Source organism: Ovis aries, chromosome X, assembly GCF_016772045.2.
Source record: "Ovis aries strain OAR_USU_Benz2616 breed Rambouillet chromosome X, ARS-UI_Ramb_v3.0, whole genome shotgun sequence".
Lineage (NCBI taxonomy): Eukaryota > Metazoa > Chordata > Mammalia > Artiodactyla > Bovidae > Ovis > Ovis aries.
The window spans coordinates 22,412,247-22,433,118 of NC_056080.1; the positions used below are offsets into that span (position 1 = coordinate 22,412,247).

Consider the following 20,872-nt stretch of genomic DNA (forward strand, 5'->3'; position numbering starts at 1 on the left):
TCCGTGGGAAAAAATAAGAGAATCACTCTCATCTTTTGAAAATAGGGAAATACGCGTCCCTTTTCCAATTTAAAGTATAAAACCAGCTTTTAAAAACTGTAAGTCATAAAATAACTTTAAAACGGCATAGATTCAACTTTGGACATCCAAAAGTGCTGGAGTTTGATTTTTGCACATTAGCTAACAGACATACATTTTAAACTATACATTACAGAGTGGCACTGACCTGTTGGAGAGAGACTTCTGTTCCTTATTCAAGCGGGAACTGAAATGTATCTGTATTCTGAGTAGCAGGTGTACATATAACTGCAGTGGGTGACATCATGAGCTGTTGTCTTCCACATACTCCTTTTTTTTTTTAAGATTTATTTATTTATTTTTGACTGTGCTGGGTCGTCTTTGCTGCGTGGGCTTTCTCTAGTTTCCGCAAGCGGGGGCTACTCTTCCTTGCATGTGCAGGCTTTTCATTGCATTGGCCTCTCTTATTGTGGAGCATCCACCCTAGGGTGCAGGGGCTTCAGTAGCTGCTGCGCTCACGGGCTCTGGAGCACAGGCTCAGTAGTTGGGGCATATGGGCTTAGTTGCTCTGAGGAATGTGGGGTCTTCAGGGACCAGGGACTGAATTTGTATCTCTTACACTGCAAGGCAGATTCTTAACCACTGGATCAGCAAGGAAGCCCCATCAGTACACTCCTTATTATATTTCATGGTTTCATTTGTGAAATTTCATCAAGTCCAAAATGTGTGTGTATATAATTTCTGAAACAGCCATGTCTTTCCACCAATCTTTATATTTACTCTGTAGAGCCCACCCCTGAAAAAAAGTTATCTTAACTCACTGATGCCTCCCTCACTACCACTTTTTAAAATGTGTTTTAAAACAAAATTTTTTTAAAAGCATAATACATTTTTTAAGTGAGTGTTTTATGGAAAGGTCTTAGTATAATAAGAAGCATTCCGCTTCTGAGAGACCAACCAAAGTAAAACCACATCTTTTAAATTAACTCCTCCAGATAATTCCTGTCTTCAGTTCTTTTCCTCACTGGAAAGTAATAGGAGCTCCTGAATGCCTTCAGGGCATCTTTTCACACTGATAGAGCCCCATGGGGGAAGTGGAAGCTGCTTTTCTAGCAGGCTGGCTTACTTTTTAAGAATACAGTCCTCAAACCAGGTATCTAGCAGTGCCGTAGCATGCTAGAGGCTTGGGACTGCGAGTGGTAGTGGAGTTGGAAGGAAGTTCCCAGCCAGGGATTCTGAGGATTTAGGATACTGTATATCGACTGTAACCCCTCCTCTCCATCATTTTTTTTAAAGGGTCTTTTAATTTTTATTTACTTATTTGGCTGTGCCGGGTCTTAGTTGCGGCTTGAGGGATCTCAGGTGTGGCATGCGGAATCTTTAGCTGTGGCATGTGAACTCTTAGTCACCACATGTGAGATCTAGTTCCCTGTTGTTCATTTGCTCAGTTGTGTCTGACTCTTTGCAACCCCATGGACTGCAGCACTCCAGGTCTCCCTGTCCTTCACCATATCCCATACATAGTTTACTCAAACTCATGTCCATTGAGTTAGTGATGCCATCCAACCATCTTGTCCTCTGTCACCCACTTTTCCTCTTGCCCTCAATCTTTGCTAGCATCAGGATATTTTCTAATGAGTCAGCACTTCACATCAGGTGACCCAAGTATTGGAGTTTCAACTTCAGCATCATTCCTTTCAGTGAATATTCAGGATTGATTTCCTTTATGATTGACTAGTTTAATCAAAGGGACTCTCAAGAGTCTTCTCCAGCACAGTTTGAAAGCATCAGTTTTTCAGTGCTCAGCCTTCTTTATGGTCCAACTCTCACATCCATACATGACTACTGGCAAATCCATAGCTTTGACTATATGGACCTTTGTTGGCAAAGTAATGTCTCTGATTTTTAATATGCTCTCTAGGTTTGTCATAGCTTTCCTTCCAAGGAGCAATTGTCTTTTAATTTCATGGCTGCAATCACCATCCACAGTGATTTTGGAGCCCCCCAAAATAAAATCTGTCACGGTTGCCATTGTTTCCCCATCTATTTGCCGTGAAGTGATGGGACCAGTTGCCATGATCTTCGTTTTCTGAATGTTGAGCTTTAAGCCAACTTTTTCACTCTCCTCTTTCACCTTCATCAAGAGGCTCTTTAGTTCCTCTTCGCTTTCTGCCATAAGGGTAATATTATCTGGATATCTGAGGTTATTGATATTTCTCCTGGCAATCTTGATTCCAGCTTGAGCTTCATCCAAGCCGGCATTTCCCATGATGTACTCTGCATGTAAGTTAAATAAGCAGGGTGACAATATACATCCTTCAGGTACTCCTTCCCCAATTTGGAACCAGGCCGTTGTTCCATGTCCAGTTCTGACTGTTGCTTCTTGACCTGCATACAGGTTTCTCAGGAGAGAGGTAAGATGGTCTGGTATTCCTGTCTCTTTAAGAATTTTTCATAGTTTGTTGTGATCCACATAAGTTAAGGCTTTAGCATAATCAATGAAGTAGAAGTAGATATTTTTCTGAAATCCTCTTGCTTTTTCTATGATCCAAGAGGTGTTGACCAAGAGGTAATATCTGGTTCCTCTGCCTCTTCTAAAACCAGCTTGTACATCTGGAAGTTCTCAGTTCACATACTGTTGAAGCCTAGCCATTGAAGGATTTTGAGCATTACCTTGCTAGCATGGGAAATGAGTGCAATTGTATGGTAGTATGGACATTGTCTGGCATTGCCTTTCTTTGGGATTGAAATAAAAACTGACCTTTTCCAGTTCTGTGGCCATTGCTGAGTTTTCCAAATTTGCTGGCATATTGCGTGCAGCACTTTTACAGCATCATCTTTTAGGATTTGAAATAGCTCAGCTGGAATTCTGTCACCTCCACTAGCTGTGTTCATAGTGATGCTTCCTAAGGCCCGCTTGACTTCACACTCCAAGGTATTTGGCTCTAGGTGACGGATCACACCACTGTGGTTATTCAGGTCATTAAGATCTTTCTGTATAGTTCTTCTGTGTATTCTTGCCACCTCTTTTTAATATCTTCTGCTTCTGTTAGGTCCTTACCGTTTCCATCCTTTATTGTGCCCATCTTTGCATGAAAAGTCCCCTTGGTATCTCTAATTTTCTTGAAGAGATCTCTAGTCTTTCCCATTCTATTGTTTTCCTCTATTTCTTTGCATTGATCACTGAGGAAGGCTTTCTCATCTCTCCTTGCTATTCTTTGGAACTCTACATTCAAATGGGTATATCTCTCCTTTTCTCCTTTGTCTTTCGATTCTCTTCTTTTCTCAGCTATTTGTAAGGCCTCCTCAGACAACCATTTTGCATTTCTTTTTCTTAGGGATGGTTTTGATCATTGCCTCCTGTACAGTGTTAGGAGCCTCCGTCCATAGTTCTTTAGGCACTCTATCAGATCTAATACCTTGAATCTATTTGTCACTTTCACTGTATAATCATAAGGGATTTGATTTAGGTCATACCTGAATGGTCTAGTGGTGTTCCCTACTTTCTTCAATTTCATTCTGAATTTGACAGTAAGGAGTTCATGATCTGAACCACAGTCAGCTCCTGGTCTTGTTTTTGCTGACTTTATAGAGCTTCTCCATCTTTGGCTGCAAAGAATATAATCAATCTGATTTTGGTGTTGACCATCTGGTGATGTCCATGTGTAGAGTCTCTTGTGTTGTTAGAAGAGGGTATTTGCTATGACCAGTGCATTCTCTTGGCAAAACTCTGTTAGCCTTTGCCTTACTTCATTTTGTACTCCCAGGCCAAACTTGCCTGTTACTCCAGGTATCTCTTGACTTCCTACTTTTGCATTCCAGTCCCCTATGATGAAAAGGACATCTTTTTTTGGTGTTAGTTCTAGAAGGTCTTGTAGGTCCTCATAGAACTGTTCAACTTCAACTTTTTTGGCATTACTGGTTGGGGCATAGACTTGGATTACTGTGTAATTGAATGGGTTGCCTTGGAAACAAAGAGATCACTCTGTCAATTTTGAGATTGCACCCAAGTACTGCATTTCAGATTTTTGTTGACTATAAAGTCTACTCCATTTCTTCTAAGGGATTCTTGCCCACAGTAGTAGATATAATAGTCATCTGAATTAAAGAAGCCCATTCCCGTCCATTTTAGTTTACTGATTCCTAAAATGCCATTGTTCACTCTTGCCATCTCCTGCTTGACCACTTCCAATTTACCTTGATTCATGGATCTAACATTCCAGGTTCCTATGCAATATTTCTCTTTAGAGCATCAGACTTTACTTTCACCACCAGATACACCTGCAACTGGGCGTTGCCTCTTTGTTCCTTCTGGAGCTATTTCTCTGGTCTTCTCTAGTAGCATATTGGGCACCTACCAACCTGCAGAGTTCATCTTTCAGTATCATATCTTTTTGCCTTTTCATACTGTTCATGGGGATCTCAAGGCAAGAATGCTGAAGTGGTTTGCCATTCTCCCTGACCAGGGATCAAATCTAGGACCTCTGCATTGGTAGCTCAGAGTTTTAGCCACTGGACCACCAGGGAAGTCTCTCTTTCTCTCTCTCTCTCTCTTTATTTAAATAAATTGAGGCTTTTCAGAAATCCAGAGTCTGCAGTAATTATCTTGGTAATCACTTTTCATGTAACTAACCTCCACTCCAGTCTCAGGGAATCAGAGTTACACCCTCAGGAAAACCTAATAAAGCTGCACATGCATTTTCTTTCCTCTTGAAAACTTTTGCCAAGCACTCCCCTGAAGAGGTAACTTGTGAGATCCAGTCTCTCTCAGTCCTTCAGGGCCCACCTGCTGCTGCTGCTGCTAAGTTGCTTCGGTCGTGTCCGACTCTGTGCTACCCCATAGATGGCAGCCCACCAGGCTCCCCCGTCCCTGGGATTCTCCAGGCAAGAACACTGGAGTGGGTTGCCATTTCTTTCTCCAGTGCGTGAAAGTGAAAAGTGAAAGCAAAGTATCCCCCCAATCCATACAAACTTCTTCTGTGGGTCCACGCCAAGACCTGTACACTGACCCATTCAACAGGTTGGTGGCTCTTGCCCTAAGCATTATTTCCTGGTCATTATCCCAGATGAGTGCTAAGTTGCTCAGTTGTGTCTTCTTTAAGACCCTATGGACTGTAGCCCACCAGGCTCCTCTGTCCATGGGATTCTCCAGGCAAGAATACTGGAGTGGGTTGCCATGCCCTTCTCCAGGGGATCTCCCAACCCCAGGATTGAACCGCCTCTTCTGTCCCCTGCATTGGCAGGAGGGTTCTTTACCTCTAGGTACCCCTGGGAGGCCCTAACCCAGATGGAGCCTTCAATGTGAAATCTGAGGGTCCCCAGATTTTCCAGCCTTGACAGTTTGTTGTTTTAACAGCCAAATAGAATAACTTGAATCTTTATGTTGCGTGACTAATAGGAAATTGGTGTTTTCATGAATGTTGGAGGACTCCTGGTTAATGTTTCCTCATCTCAGGTATCACTGGTCACGTGTCACTTGGAATGGTTCTTAGCTTCTCTCCAATTACTTCTGGCCTTCTGGTCTGTCACCACCTCTCCACATTTCTCCAGCTCTCTCCTTGCACTTCATGACACACAAACTTAATTTTCCCTGCACTTCCCTAGGAAAGCAAAAGCCTAAAGCCTTCACAAAGAAACTTCAGTCTCTTTAAAAACAGGTCACAGGTTCTAGAGATCCTTGCACAGGGATGTTCTCTTTGATCATCTCAGAGTCAGATCTGTTCTATTTGGGGTGAATCAGTTGTTTCTCCCATCTCCCTTCCCAAATCTCATGAGCCCCCAGACCCATCCCCTGGGCCCAGCAAGGAGAATACGAAATCCAAAAGGGTTGTGGATGCGAAAAGAAGCAAAGGCCCTTCCAAGGGCCCTCCTCTCATGAAACTGTGTCTGAAATATTTACACGTGTGTCATTTCACCAACATAGGGAGCCACCACACCACCAAAAGGAAAATTGAAGTGATCATTTATATCTTTATGGTCAAGAAGACTCAACACTGTGATTCTTCCAGAAACCCAATGCTTCTTCATATTTCACTTCCATCCTTAAAGCCCTAGCAAACAATTCTCTGCTGGCAGTGGTTAGAGGAACTGCTTTTCACCTGTGGTCAGCCAAAAAGAGTTCAAAACTATTCAGGTTTGGTTTCAGAGTCCCTAACACACGGTGACAGGTTTAGACAGCATGGGGTGCTGTGTGTGCAATCACAGATGAGAAGTGCAGTCTAGGATGCAACAGGTCGAGCAAGGCTACTCAGAGGCAATGATTGCTAAGCACAGTTCAAAGGGAAGGAGGAAAGGGGAAAAGGAAATGGGTAAAGGACACCCACAGGGCAGTGCCTTCCAGGCCTGAAAGAGTCAGCCAGGCACCTTTATTTAGAGAACCGCCAAAAATTTAGTAGAGTGACAGTAGGGCATGAATGGGAGAGGGAAAGAAGCAAAACTCAGGAAGGCTGGCATGTGTAGACCTTGGCAATCAGGGCTTCTACCCTCCTGTGGCACCTCTTACCTCATGCTCTTTCTACTGTATTATGTTATTATGTGTCCTCAGTTACTCAGTCCTGTTCAACTCTTTGCGACCACATGGATTATAGCCCACCGGGCTCCTCTGTCCATGGAATTTTCCAGGCAAGAATGCTGGAGTGGGTCGCCATTTCCTTCTCCAGAGGATCTTCGTGATCCAGGGAACAAACCCATGTCTCTTGGGTCTCCTGCATTGGCAGGCAGATTCTTTACCAACTGAGCCACCTGGGAAGACCATTATGTTATTATACTCATTAACATATTAAATGATTTTCACAGTGTTAGATTATTTTTTACTCCTAGTTAATTAAGTAAATTTTTCCCTTATAATCTACTGATTTACTTATTCATGCCATAAATATTTATGAGTGCCTCTGTTGTTGTTCAGTCTCAAGTTGCATCCAACTCTTTATGACCTCATGGACTGCAGCTCGCCGGGGTTCCCTGTCCTTCACTATCTCCTGGAGTTTGCTCAGACTCATGTCCATTGAGTTAGTGATGCCATCCAACCATCTCCCTGGTGGCTCAGATGGTAAAGAGGCTGCTGGCAGTGCAGGAGATCCAAGTTCGATCCCTGGGTCAGGAAGATCCCCTGGAGAAGGATATGGCAACCCACTCCAGTATCCTTGCCTAGAAAATTCCATGGACAGAGGAGTCTGACAGGCTACAGTCCACGAGGTCACAAAGAGTCGGACACAACTGAGTGACTTGACTTTCTTTCCAACCGTCTTATCCTCTGTCACCCACTTCTCTCGTCCTCAATCTTTCCCAACATCAGGATCTTCCAGTGAGTCAGCTCTTCAAGTCTGATCTCCTTTCTATCCAAGGGACTCTCAAGAGTCTTCTTCAAGATCACAATTCAAAAGTATCAATTCTTCAGCACTCAGCCTTCTTTATGGTCCAACTTGGACATCTGTATGTAACTACTAGAAAAAACCATAGCTTTGACTATACATACCTTTGTTGGCAAAGTGATGTCTCTGCTTTTTAATACACTAAGTTTGTTATAGCTTTTCTTCCAGGGAGCAATCAACTTTTAATTTCGTGGCTGCAGTCACCGTCCACAGTGATTTTGGAGCCCAAGAAAATAAAATCTGTCACTGTTTCCACTTTTCCCCCTTCTATTTGTCATGAAGTGATGGGGCTGGATGCCATGATCTTCGTTTTTTGAATGTTGAGTTTTAAACCAGCTTTTCACTCTCCTCTTTCACCCTCCAGAGGCTCTTTAGTTCCTTTTTGCTTTCTGCCATTAAAGTGGTATCATCTGCCTATCTGAGGTTATTGTTATTTCTCCTGTTGACAATCTTGATTCCAGCTTGTGAGTCATCCAGCCCAGCATTTCACATGATGTAATATATAATATTTATATATAATATTTATATATATATATAAATTAATTATGCAGGTTGACAAAATACAGCCTTGAGGTACTTCTTTCCCAATTTTGAACCAGTTGGTTGTTCCATGTCTGGTTCTAACTGTTGCTTCTTGTTCTGCATACAGATTTCTCAGGAGACAGGTAATATGGTCTGGTATTCCCATCTCTAAAAGTTTTCCACAGTTTGTTGTGATCCACACAGTCAGAGGCTTTCGTATAGTCAATAAAGCAGAAGTAGATTTTTTTTTAATCCCCTTGCTTTTTCTATGATCCAGCAGATACTGGCAGTTTGATCTCTGGTTCCTCTGCCTTTTCTAAATCCAGCTTGTACATCTAGAAGTTCTCAGTTCACATACTGTTGAAGCCTAGCCATTGAAGGATTTTGAGCATTACCTTGCTAGCATGTGAAATGAGTGCAGTTGTATGGTAGTATGGACATTCTTTGGCATTGCCTTTCTTTGGGATTGAAATAAAAACTGCCTTTTTCCAGTTCTGTGGCCAGTGCTAAATTTTTCAAATTTGCTGGCCTATTGAGTGCAGCACTTTTACAGCATCATCTTTTAGGATTTGAAATAGCTCAGCTGGAATTCCATCACCTCCACTAGCTTTGTTCGTAGTAATGCTTCCTAAGGCCCACTTGACTTCACACTCTACAATGTCTGACTCTGGGTGAGTAACCACGCCATCGTGGTTATCTGGGTCATTAAGACCTTTTTTGTACAGTTCTTCTGTGTATGAGTGCCTACTATGTGCAAAGTCCTGTTCTAAGCACTACAGTTCTATCAGTGACACATGCATGAAAATCCTTACCCTTTTATAGACTACATAAGTCAGGCAATAAACAAATAAGCAAATTATAATTATACAGTCTCTTAGAATGTGACCATACAGGAAATAACAGAGTAGGATAAAGAGATGAGGGGTGTCAAGGAGGAGAGGTGTTTCCTTTTTAACTAGGATGATTGGATAGTCATTTTAGCCTTGACTTGAAGGAGATAAGGGACCAGACTGTGTAAAGCCTTGTTGGGCATTATAAAGTCTTTGGTCTTTGGCCTTTTGAGAAATTACGAACCACTGGAAGGTTTTGAGAAGAAGAGTAATATGATTAACACTCAGGCTGCTGTGTAAAAAATAGAACTTAGGCGTAATGTAATATTTGATGCAACAACTATAGTTAACACTGTTGTATGGTATATTTGAAAGTTACTTAATGAGTAGATTCTAAAAGTTCTTATCACAAGGAAAAAAGTATTCTTTTTTCTTTTTTCCCCCTTATATCTGTATGAGGTGATGGATGTTAACTAGACTTACTGTGGTAATCATTTTACAATATATGTAAGTCAAGTCATCCTGTATACTTTAAACTTACATAGTGCTGTAGGTCAGTTACATCTCAATAAAACGGAAAGAGGGAAAAAAACACTGGAAGATAACACACTCACAAACAAAATGGTCACTTAAAGAAAGAATTAGGCAAACAAGTGTGGAAGCAGGGAGATGGGTAAGGAAAGAATTCTAACAATGGAATGAAATGGGAGCCACAGTGGAGACATGAGAACTGGCCAGACTCTGTACATGTTCTTGAAGGTAGAGCCAACAGAATTTCCTGGATGTAGGGACAAAGGAAAAAGAGGTTGCAAAGAAGCGTGGAATTTTCATTTCCTGAGATCTGGAAGACTTCAAGAAGGAGCAGGTTTGAAGGGAATGGGGGAGAAAGGAGAAGGTTCGAGGAGTAGAGCCTGGGGCATGCCGAGGGTAGAGAGCTGTCCAGGAGAACAGTGGGATCCGGGCGGGGAGACTAGAGGGTGGCACACTCCAAGCTGTAGAGACAGCACCGTAAACTGCTAAACATCCACCATCAATAAGTGGTAGAGTGAATGTTGCCATTTTTTACATTTTTGTTGCAGTTGTTGATTTACAATGTTGTGTTCATTTCTGCTGTACAGCAAAATGAGTCAGTTATACATATATTCACTCTTTTTTAGATTCTTTTCCCATACAGGTCATTACAGAGTATTGACTAGAGTTCCCTCTGCTATACAGTAGGTTCTTTATCTATTTTATATATAGTAGTGTGTATATCGGAGAAGGCAATGGCACCCCACTCCAGCACTCTTGCCTGGAAAATCCCATGGATGGAGGAACCTGGTGGGCTGCAGTCCATGGGGTCACTAAGAGGCGGACACGACTGAAGCGACTTAGCAGCAGCAGCAGCAGTGTGTATATATCAATACCAATCTCCCAGTTTATCCCTGTCCTTCCTTCAAACCCCCTTGGTAACTGTAAGTTTGTTTTCTACATTTGTGACTCTATTTCTGTTTTGTAAATAAGTTCATTTGTACCATTCCACATACAAGTGATTGATCTCGTGATATTTGTCTTTTTCTGTCTGAGCTACTTCACTCATTATGACAATCTCTAGGTCCATTTTAACTGAACATATTTACCTTGAAATACAGTGTTGACAAGGCCCTCTTAAAAACATGAAAAAGAATCAACTTTTTAAAGAAATTAATCACTTTCGTGTTCCTTACAAACCAGTGAAAAATAACTGTGTTTCAGAAGCCTCAGCATGGAAGCCAAATATTCATGACGTGTTTGGGAGATTACCAAGGGACTGAGGGGAAATAGAGCAAGGTCTGGGGTCTGGAGAACCAGGAGTCATCCAGGCAAAGGTAGAGAGCTGTCACAGAGAAGGAATAGCCAGGGAGATGAGTAAAACAAAGAGTGTGATGTGCTAGTCTAGCTGGAAAAGTACTGTAACTTGTTAAACATCCACTATCTAGCAAAGATAAACTTAATGTCATTTTAATGAAATATATTTACTTTGAAACACAGTACAGATAATGCCTCTTTGTAAATGAAAATGTTAAAAAGAATGAACCCTTTTCCTAAAGTTAATCTTTTTTATCTTCTTTATAAATCAGTCAAAAGCAGCACTATACTTCAGAAGTCTCATGATACAAGCCGCATATTCGCCAGTTCTGCATTTCAGTAGATGTGCGCGACGCACGTGCGCGCGCGCATGCACACACTCTCTCTCTCTCTCTCTCTCTCTCTCTCTCTCTCTCTCTCTCTCTCTCTCTCTCTCTCTCTCTCTCTCTCTCTGATGTCCCAAGTGTGAGTGGCCGAGCTGAGTGAGTGGGAGCAATGAAAAGCTGGTATATGGTGTTTGCTTGATGAAAGAAGTAAAGAAAAGCCACCAGTAATGACTGTTGCCAGGAGCACAGCTTTAGGGTTTGGAGACTGTGGTTAAGGATAGAGACGAGATTGAATCTAGGCTCTGAGGTTATTTATTGGTTCTAAGTTCTTTGGAAAAAAAAAAAAAACAAGCGATTGCATAGCTGTCTCAGGACAAAATATCTTTGTCCATACAGGGCACGAAGGGATTTGGGTAAGTTAGTTTGGCCTCTTCTGCTTGGGGCGGGGTTAGCGAGAGTGGCAGCTGGTGGGAGGGTGCACACTTGAACAGCCAGGACCTAGGCCTGGCTGAGAGTCCCACTGTCCTGGAAGCGTGACTGGGGAGGGCCGTATAGGTGGGGCTAGATGGCCCTCGGGGAATGGAGGTCTCAAGGTCAAGAAGATGGTGATTCTCTTCAAACTTACCTACAGATTTAAAACAATCCCCTGAAGTAAGAAATGCCAACGCACTCCAATATTCTTGCCTGGCAATTAATTTAAAAAATTTTTATTTTATATTAGAGTATAGTTGGTTAACAATCTTGCATTAGTTTCAGATGTACAGAAAAGTGATTGATTATACATAGACATGTATATATTTCAAATTCTTTTCCCATTTAGGTTATTACAGAATACTGGGCAGAGTTCCCTATGCTATACAGTAGATCCTTGTTGATTATCTATTTTAAATATAGCAGTACATGTCAACTGTACCTTTCTATATGACAGCACAAAGATGGAAGTGAAGATAAACAAGCAAATATTTAGAAGAAAGATATTTATAATTAGTAAGACTATGCTCAGTTCGTACTGAGATTTCCTTTCCTTTAACGGTTGCTCCAGTCAGTTACTCCAGGGTTCCTGACAAAGAAGGTCATCAATAAAATCTGGTATACATGACTTCTTAACACCTTCTAGGTATTACTTGCTTACTTTTGTCAAATGTTTGATGTATATTATCTCATTTACTCCTTTTTGAGGTCAATACTATTTCTAGCCCTTTGTTACAGATTAAGTTGCTGAGACTCAGAATAGCTAGTGCCTGGTGCATGCGTGCACAACAAAAGTTGTGTTTGACTTTTGCAAGCCCATGGGCTGTAGCCCACCAGGCTCCTCCGTCTGTGGGATTTCCCAGGCAAGAATACTGGAATGGGTTGCCATTTCCTTCTCCAGGGGATCTTCCCGACCTAGGGATCGAACTGACCTGTCTTACACTGGCAGGTGGATTCTTTACCACCTGCGCCATGTGGGAAGCCCAGAGTAGCTAGTACACGATTTAAATTTACATAGATGGAAAATGAAGAAGTTAAGATTTGAACTGTTCTGATTCCAGAACCTGCTTGCCTACTACTGTCCATGCTGCCATAGAGGCCAGAAAATGTTTGTGGAAAAATAAATGTCATTGTACACATCAAAAAAATTTTTTCACCTTTCTAAGGATATAGAAAATTTCCAAGGGTAATTGTAAGGAACAAATGCAGAAATGACTGCAAACCACTCAGCACCATGCCTAGTACACAGTAATTATTACTAGGAAATATATGCTAACAGTTTGGGGGTTATTTAGGAAGATGAGAGTTTCCAAAGGAATAAAAGGATATAATCCACCCCCAAAATAAAACAATCCCTATCAGAAACCCAGCAAACTTTATTGCAGGAACTGACGAGCTGATCCTGAAATTTATGTGGAAATTCAAAGGCTCCAGGAGAGCCAAACCAGTTGTGAAAAAGAACATAGTTAAAAATGCCCTAAATGACTACAGAAGTCAAGACATTTTAGTACTGGCATAAGAATAGACATGTACATCAATGGAACAGAACTGAGAGTCCAGAAGTAAGCATTTTTATGGTCAATTTTATTTTTGACAAACATGTCAAGACAATTCCATAGGAAAAGGATTGTCTTTTCAGTATATAGTGTTGGTACAATTGGATATCTACATGCAAAAATATGGAGTTGAACTCTTACCTCACACTATACACAAAAATTAACTCAAAATAGATCACATATCTGGAAGGTAATAACTGAAACCATAAACCTTTAAGAAGAAAACATAGGAGTAAGTATTCATCACCTTGGGTTAGGCAAACGGTTATTAAATTTAACACCCAAAGCAAAATTCATAAAAGAAATAAATTGGATTTCATCAAAGGTAGAAATTTTTGTTCTTCAAAGATACCATTAAGAAAATGAAAAGACAAGCTACAGACTGGGAGAAAACATTTGCAAATCACGCATTTGATGAAGATTTGTATCCAGAATATATAAAGAACTCTTGCAACTCAGTAAGATAAACAACCCAATTTTAAAATGAGTTTAAATAAAGACTTTACCAAAGAAGATATTTGAGTGGCTATTAAGTACATGAAAGGATGCTCAATATATTCATTAGAGAAATGCACATTGAAACCATATCTACAAGAATGTCTATAATAAAAAGAGACAATATCAGGCATTGGTAAGGAGAAACTGGAGCCTCATATATTGGTGGTGGGAATGTAAAATGGTTCAGCCATTTTGGAAAAATTTCGCTGTTCCTCAGAATGTTTAACATAGGTTTACCATAGGACTCAGCAATAGCACAAGTAGATATTTACCAAGATAAAAATGTTTTCATAAAAACTTGTACAAAAATGTTTGTGGAAATATTATTCACAACACCCAAAAAGTGGAAAAAAATCTAGATCTGTCCATGAAATGGAATTATATTGAAGAATAGAAAGGAATGAACCACTATTGATAGATGCTACAGCATAGATGAACCTCAAAATCCTTATGCTGAGTGCAAAAAGACCACATACTGTCTAATGCCATTTATATAAAATGTCCAGAAAAGGCAAATCAGTATAGAAAGACAGACTACTGTGATTGCCTGGGGCCAGAAATGGGTATGGGGATTGACTGCAAAGGGGATTGACATGAGGGATCTCTTTGGGGTGATGGAAATGTTCAAAATCTGGATTGTCGTGATGGTTGCATAATTCTTTGTGTGTTAGTCGCTCTGTGGTGTCAGACTCTTTGCAATTCGATGGACTACATGTCACCCACTAGGCTCCTCTGTCCATGGAATTGTCTGTACAACTGTAAATTTACTAAAATGTCACTGAATTGTATACTTTTTTTTTTTTTTTTTGGTCACTCCTCACAGCCTGTGGGATCTTAGTTCGCTGACCAGGGACTGAACTCGAGCTCTGGCAGTGAAAGCGCCAAATCCTAACCACTGGACTGCCAGAGAATTCCCCAGGTTGGAGCCAATATTAATACTATTATTATTAATAGCATTATTTTCAGTGACATTTCTACTTCCAATAAAAGTTTCTGATAGTGAAGCATATTATATATTATTACCAACAAGTTTTATATTTTTATTGAAAAATAATTCACATGCCATGTTTCATCCTTTTAAACAATACAATTCACTGTCATTAGTATATTTGTAATTGTGTAACCACCACTAATTCCACATCTTTATTACCTCTGGGTTTTCTGAATTGGCTAGTACAGTGTAACTATTTAGAATATAAGATAAAAATTCTAAATTTAGGAACTTATACATTTAGAAGTTACATTTTGTTGGAGACATTTGTTTCCTAGTATAAATTTAGGAAACAAATGCCTGCGCCCAAATACAATATATGGTCCAGTTTCTACCATCAACAAATGAATACATTTATTGAAATGTAACTTCCTATTTTAGGTAAACTGTTGTATCCAAAACTTGTGTGATAGAAAAAAAAAGACAACCTAGAGGGGTGGGATGGGGTGGGAGGTACGAGGGAGGTTCAGAAAGAGAGGGAACATGTATACCTTTGACTGATTTATGTTGATGTATGACAGAGCCAACAATATTGTAAAGCAATTATCCTTCAATTAAAAATAAAAAATATGGATTTTATTGAAGTATAGTTGATTTACAATGTATTAATTTCTGCTGTACAGCACTGATTCAGTTATATATATACCTACATATATATGTAGGTAGGTTTAATCGCTTGGTTGTGTCCGACTCTTGTGATCCCATGGACTGTGGCCTGCCAGGTTCCTCTGTTCTTGGATTTCGCAGGCAAGAATACTGGAGTGGGTTGCCATTTCCTTCTCCAAGGGATCTTCCCCACCCAGGGATCGAACCTGAGTCTCCTGCATTGCAAGCGGACTCCAACTGAGCCACTTTTTTAATATTCTTTTTCATCATGGTTTACCATAGGATATTGAACATAGTTTCCTGTGCTACACAAAAGGACCTTGTTGTTTATCCACTCTCTATATAAAAGTGCACATTTAATCCCAAACTCCCAAACCATCCCTCCCCCACACCCTGTTCCCTTTTGACAACCAGAAGTCTGTTCTCTATGTCTGTGATTCTGTTTCATAGCTAAGTTCATTTGAGTCATATTTTAGATTCCATATATAAGTGGTATCATGTGGTATTTGTCTTTCTCTGATAGAAAACATATTCATTTTAATCTTGCTTACATAGTCAATGACCACAGATAACCTAAATACATACTCATTTCTCCTTACACTATTTTTCTGGCTAGAAATGAAGACCTGTACATGATAGAAAATTTACAAAGTGTAGAAATGCTTAAACAGAAATGAACCTTATTGAAAAAGGGGTTAAGAAAGTCTCAAAAATCTTTAAATTTTAAAATACCGATTTATTGGTAATAGGTCCAGTGAAAAAATGGGCTTTCTCAGATCTTTTTTTTCCACACAGAATACAGTTTATTGTTATTATATGCACATTTTACTGAAAATCAGGAAGTCACACAAAAAAGCAATAGCTTTTAACAGAAAAAATTTCAAGTACATTAAGAGATTTTAAGTAGCTTTAGTACATTCACTACACTTTGCTTTTCACTGTGTTTTTTTAAACAAATCCCCAAAGAATAATTTTACTTTTGATTTTAGAGTGATTTTTAATTATATTTTCTTACATTTAAGGTTTCCAAAAAATAAGTGTGTACAGACTGTTAAGTTCTTGGGATTAAAAAAAAAAAAATGACTCCCACTTTCCGCTGAATACGGTCTGTATTCGCAAACATGACATTTGAAGACCTTCAGTTTTCATTAGCTGCAGGAAAAGAACAATGACTATTTAGAAAGGAGAAAGAGTAAAGAAAATAGAGATTCAGATCGGCTAAAAAACCAAACCAAAACACCTTTAGGCGCTCTCACGACACCTAGCTTCTATACTGTGCTAACTCCATTAGCGCCACCATGGACCACCTCCCAGGCTCTAGAAACCTCTCTGTGAGAATAAGTTAGAGACTTTGCTTTTGCCATCCCTGGGTCGCAAAACATCCGCTTGAGGGCGCCCTCCTCACCGCCCGCCAGCTCGGTACGCGGCCACCTCGCGGCCAAGAACCCCGTCACAGGCGAGACAGACCCGGGGCTGATCTCGTCTTACTAAATTATGGAAATCGGTAAAGACCATTCCAACAGTCTATCCTCACACCCCAGATAAGAATCCCAGGTTCCGAGAAACTCTTCCGGCCATCCCTAGGGGAACCGGAAGTGGGTTTACCCTAAGCAGAGCGCGCCTCGGTGGCATCGCCCGCCTCGTCAGGGGCCTTTATTGGGGCTGCCTGCACCGTTGCCTGCACAAATATCCAACAGGTCTGCTGCGAGTAGATCCCGAAACTTGGCCTTGTATTTTTTAGTCAGCCTGCCGGCAGGCACTATACAAATCAATTAGGAGACAAGTCCAAGCAGTGAGGCCTCCGCTGCTGCGGCCACCCTCCTCTCCCAGGCCTGGGCCCTAGCCAGCCCTCCCGCCTCCGCTGCTCCGCCCTGCACCAGGGGGCCTGCGCGCGGTCAGGCTGGGACGCGGCCGACTTCCTTCCTCTCCGGGCAAGATGGCGGGGGGCGAGGCTGGTGTGACTTTAGGGCAGCCGCACCTTTCTCGGCAAGATCTCGCCACTTTGGTAAGGCATGGCTCTGGAAGTATGCGCTATGCGTTCAGGAGTAGGGATGACCGGGCCTCCCGCGAGGCTGTGGAACGAGGCGGTGCCGGGCGGTCAGGAGCATGAGTTAGGAGGGAGACCTGGAGCCCGGCGCCCAAAGCCGCGCTCGCGCTGCCCCACGCGCTTCTGTCAGTTAGGAAGCTGGGCATGGGGCTGCGCGGTCGTGGGGCCCCGAGCCTCCCGAATGATTTGGCTAGAAACTTAGTGTTAAGTGTCATTAAGGCTCTTCACTTTGGATGTTTTGAGAAAGGAGTATCTACACATTCCTTAGTGCTAATGCTCTCAAGGTTGGGGAACCCAGAGCCTCTGCACCTCCCATAATCAGTGTGTAAGGATGAAGGACTTTTAGTGCTTTCCAGAATGCAAGATTGTACAGGAAAAGCTCTTTAAAAGTAGAAGAGGGCTATTGAAATGGTAGCGAGCTGTAGGTAACAATGTAAAGTCAAAATTTGATACATCTTATGTACAATGATTAAACATAGAAATATTTGATTGCAGGATGTTTCCAAGTTGACGCCACTTTCACATGAAGTTATCAGCAGACAAGCCACAATTAATATAGGTGAGATAAGAATAACTTGGAGATTTAATTGATTTCCAGCAAATAATTTTAATCTTTCCCTTTGTGTAAGTACGTAAATTACATGAAGATACAGATATTCGTGAAATCGCTGTTGAGCTCTTGGGAGCAATGCATCTGCTAGATTTTTGGTGGGAGGCCCCTGTTGCCTATGTCTAGCTTATAGACTAGGTGAGAAAAAAAAGGTAAGGACTTAAAACTTTTAATAGCATAAGGTGATATGTAGTCATCTAGTAAAGAAGAGGGGAAATGTGATTGTACTTGCCACACAGGGTTGTTGCAAGAGCAGAGTTTGTGAAAGTTTGTTTGATATGTGCATAAGCTATAATTAAGGTGGATTTTTTTCCCCTTAATTGGCACCTGGAACTTTGGAGGAGAAGTTATGTTGACTGAGTGTAAATTTGGGGTATTTGAGAGTCTGTACAAAAACAGTAAAACCTCTTTAAGGCTCTACCTTGAGATTCTTAAAAAAAAAAAGTTGTAAGATACGTGCTAGCCTTAATAGCATTACTGTAATCATACCTGAGTTTTTTTTCTTGTTTTCATGGATTCTTTTTTTGTGTGTCAGCGCTCTTCATACTTACTTTGGTCTGAAAATGCTGAAAAGTGTCTTGATATACAAAGTTTCATGCACTTTTTACAAGTGTCTATTTTCGATGAAAGCACTGTTTTCTGTGATTAAAGATGGATCGATTTTATTATGCTCAGTATGGTTTAGAACAAGGTTGTCACATGGAAAGTTCTCTTCAGTCCTGTATCATAATAAGTTTTTGTAATCAGGGATACGTAGGAGGAAATATCAGTCACTGTTGGTTTTACAATGATATTGACAGTGAGTTATGGCTTTGGGTTTTCTGCTCTAAAATTGAAAAAATACGTGGTGTAACTGAATGCACTTGAATTAATTTTTTGTACTTTGTAGGTACAATTGGTCACGTAGCTCATGGGAAATCTACAGTTGTAAAAGCTATTTCTGGAGTACACACTGTCCGTTTCAAAAATGAACTGGAAAGAAATATTACAATCAAACTTGGCTATGCTAATGCTAAGGTGAGCTGTGTACAGTGAAATGAAAAACTCACTTTAATTGTTGAATGTGCAGATAACAAATCCAAGTCTTTTCTCACTGAAACTTTTAGATTTATAAGCTTGATGACCCAAGTTGTCCTCGGCCAGAATGTTATAGATCCTGTGGAAGTAGCACACCCGATGAGTTTCCTACAGACATTCCAGGGACCAAAGGGAACTTCAAATTAGTCAGGTGACCTTTTTTGACTTAACATGTCATATTTTGTTGTCATGTGGTTTGTACTTTTTGAGATATTTAATTTGAGATGTTAAACAGTGAACCTAATTGTTGAATGGCTTTATTTTTCCACTATTCTGTTTTTCTGGTCCATAATGACATTAATTTGAAAAGTGAAGTATTTAGAACTACCTTAAGACACATATGTGTAAGTGCTCCAAAGGAAAAGTATCACATAAGCAAAATGAGACGGAGGGAAACACAGCTCATTGGATTTAAGGGATTCTTTTTACCAGGCTTCCTAAATTTCTCTTAAACAGTGTTGGTTTTGTGTCTTGGATAAAGGAACAAAGCCATTCTTAATCCCCTCTCTTAAATACAAGGACTTGTAACCCATTTATTTTCTGAATATGATTATATATTCTTTATCAGAGGATACTGATATCCGCCTGGTGATGTTTATGGTGATTGGGGATGTCCACAAGGAAGTTGTAGAGCGAGGCAGAGCTGGGACTAGGGAGAGGTGAATGAAGCTCAGAGTTTGAGGCGAGGGAGAATGCTTTTAAAAAAAATCAGGCCTGGTAATCAAGATGAAGATAAGGGCTTCCCAGGTGGCTCAGCGGTAAAGAATCCACCTGCAATGCGGGAGATGCAGGTTCTGTCCCTGGGTGGGAAGAATCTTGGAGAAGAAAATGGCAACCCTGTCCAGTAATCTTGCTTGGGAAATCTCATGAACAGAGCAGCCTAGCAGTCCATGACGTCACAAGAGAGAACATGAGTTAGCAACTAAACAACAACAATCAAAATAAACAGTGTTATTTATTTACTTTTAAATTCAAAATTTTGGGGGTCATGCCACATGCCTTGTGATCAGGGATCGAGCCTGGGCCCCCGGCAGTGAAAGCTTGGAGTCCTAACCACTGGACGGGCAGGGAATTCCTAAAGTAAAATAAAGAGAGGCTCAAATTACTGTTTTTTTCTTTTCATTATCACTGGATTTTTTGTTTGTTTTGCTTTTGGCATGGCATCGTTACTGATCCTGTTTTCAGTAAGTTTTTCATATTTTGTTCATCTTGGATTTTCTTGTATAAATTTTTATTTTTTTAAGTACTTAAATATTTGTTTTGATTACTGGCTTTTGGGGTATACCGTAAATTTTGCATGTGTGTCAAGTGCCTCACTTGCCTCACCCTACTTGTGGCCCTTATCAGCAAACTTGTCCTGGAGAGGGCCCAATAATAAGTATTTTCAGCTTTGCAGGTCACAGATTCTCTTTTGAATTACTTATTTCTGCTCTTGTGTTAGGAAAGCAGTCGTGATGTGCATGAGTGGTTATGACAGTGGGGCAGTTTGGTGTCCCTATTTTAGATTATGAGTATGAGTATACAACTATTAAAAATAATGGTTCTGAATGAGTAGCATAGTTTTGTTAAGATAGCGCTGCCATCTCTGCTTCTGATTGGCATTTCCAGCTTGTCAAGATGCTGGAGAAGTTTTTGGCAAATTTTTTCAGATAGCACTGCCTGTTCTGTTAACAGTTACAGCTTTCAAATCAATGACATTCCCAGTATTTACTTTATACCATATTTTCTTTGATTGGATTTGGGAGTTTGTGTTTCTTCAGTTATTTCTATACATAACTAATTTCATTTGTTTTGTAATGATCTGCAGTGATTTTACTCTTAGCCAATAGGTAATTTTTGTTCTTTTCATATTTTATTTTTTTTCCTCCAGTTTTATTGAGATATAATCGGCATACAGCACTGTAATAAACTCTAAGGTATACAGCATAATAATTTGACATACATACATTTTGAAATGATTTTCACAGTAAGTTTAGTGACCATCCATTATCTCATATAGATATAAACTTAAATAAATAGAAAAAAATATCTTTCCTTGTGATGAAGACTCAGGATTTATTGTTAACAACTTTCATGTATGACATATAGTGCTGGTAACTATATTTATTGTATTGTATGTTATA

The 20,872-nt window shown here is 40.4% G+C and overlaps 1 protein-coding gene and 1 long non-coding RNA gene across 10 annotated transcripts in view; one reads left to right on the top strand and one right to left on the bottom strand.

Annotated features, from left to right (window-relative positions):
- EIF2S3 (eukaryotic translation initiation factor 2 subunit gamma) overlaps positions 1-20,872 on the top strand; it is a 43,225-nt gene that overhangs the window by 1,293 nt on the left and 21,060 nt on the right. For 6 of the 9 annotated variants that reach the window (XR_009598877.1, XR_009598873.1, XR_009598874.1 and 3 more), the window contains exons 1-4: positions 16,939-17,020; positions 17,558-17,621; positions 18,562-18,689; positions 18,779-18,900. Coding sequence is in view for 1 of the 9 variants with exons in the window: in XM_004021971.5 (XP_004022020.1) it covers positions 16,952-17,020; positions 17,558-17,621; positions 18,562-18,689; positions 18,779-18,900 (383 nt within the window). In the remaining 8 variants the exon portion in view is untranslated. Of the gene's footprint in view, positions 1-16,938; positions 17,021-17,557; positions 17,622-18,561; positions 18,690-18,778; positions 18,901-20,872 lie in introns of those variants that run through there. The other 3 variants (XR_009598878.1, XR_009598880.1, XR_009598879.1) reach the window with 1 other exon arrangement.
- On the bottom strand, positions 15,795-16,618 carry LOC132658822 (uncharacterized). Its single transcript, XR_009598883.1, has 2 exons — positions 16,421-16,618; positions 15,795-16,167 (listed from the first exon to the last, which is right to left on the bottom strand). It is a non-coding gene; the product is annotated as an uncharacterized LOC132658822 (long non-coding RNA).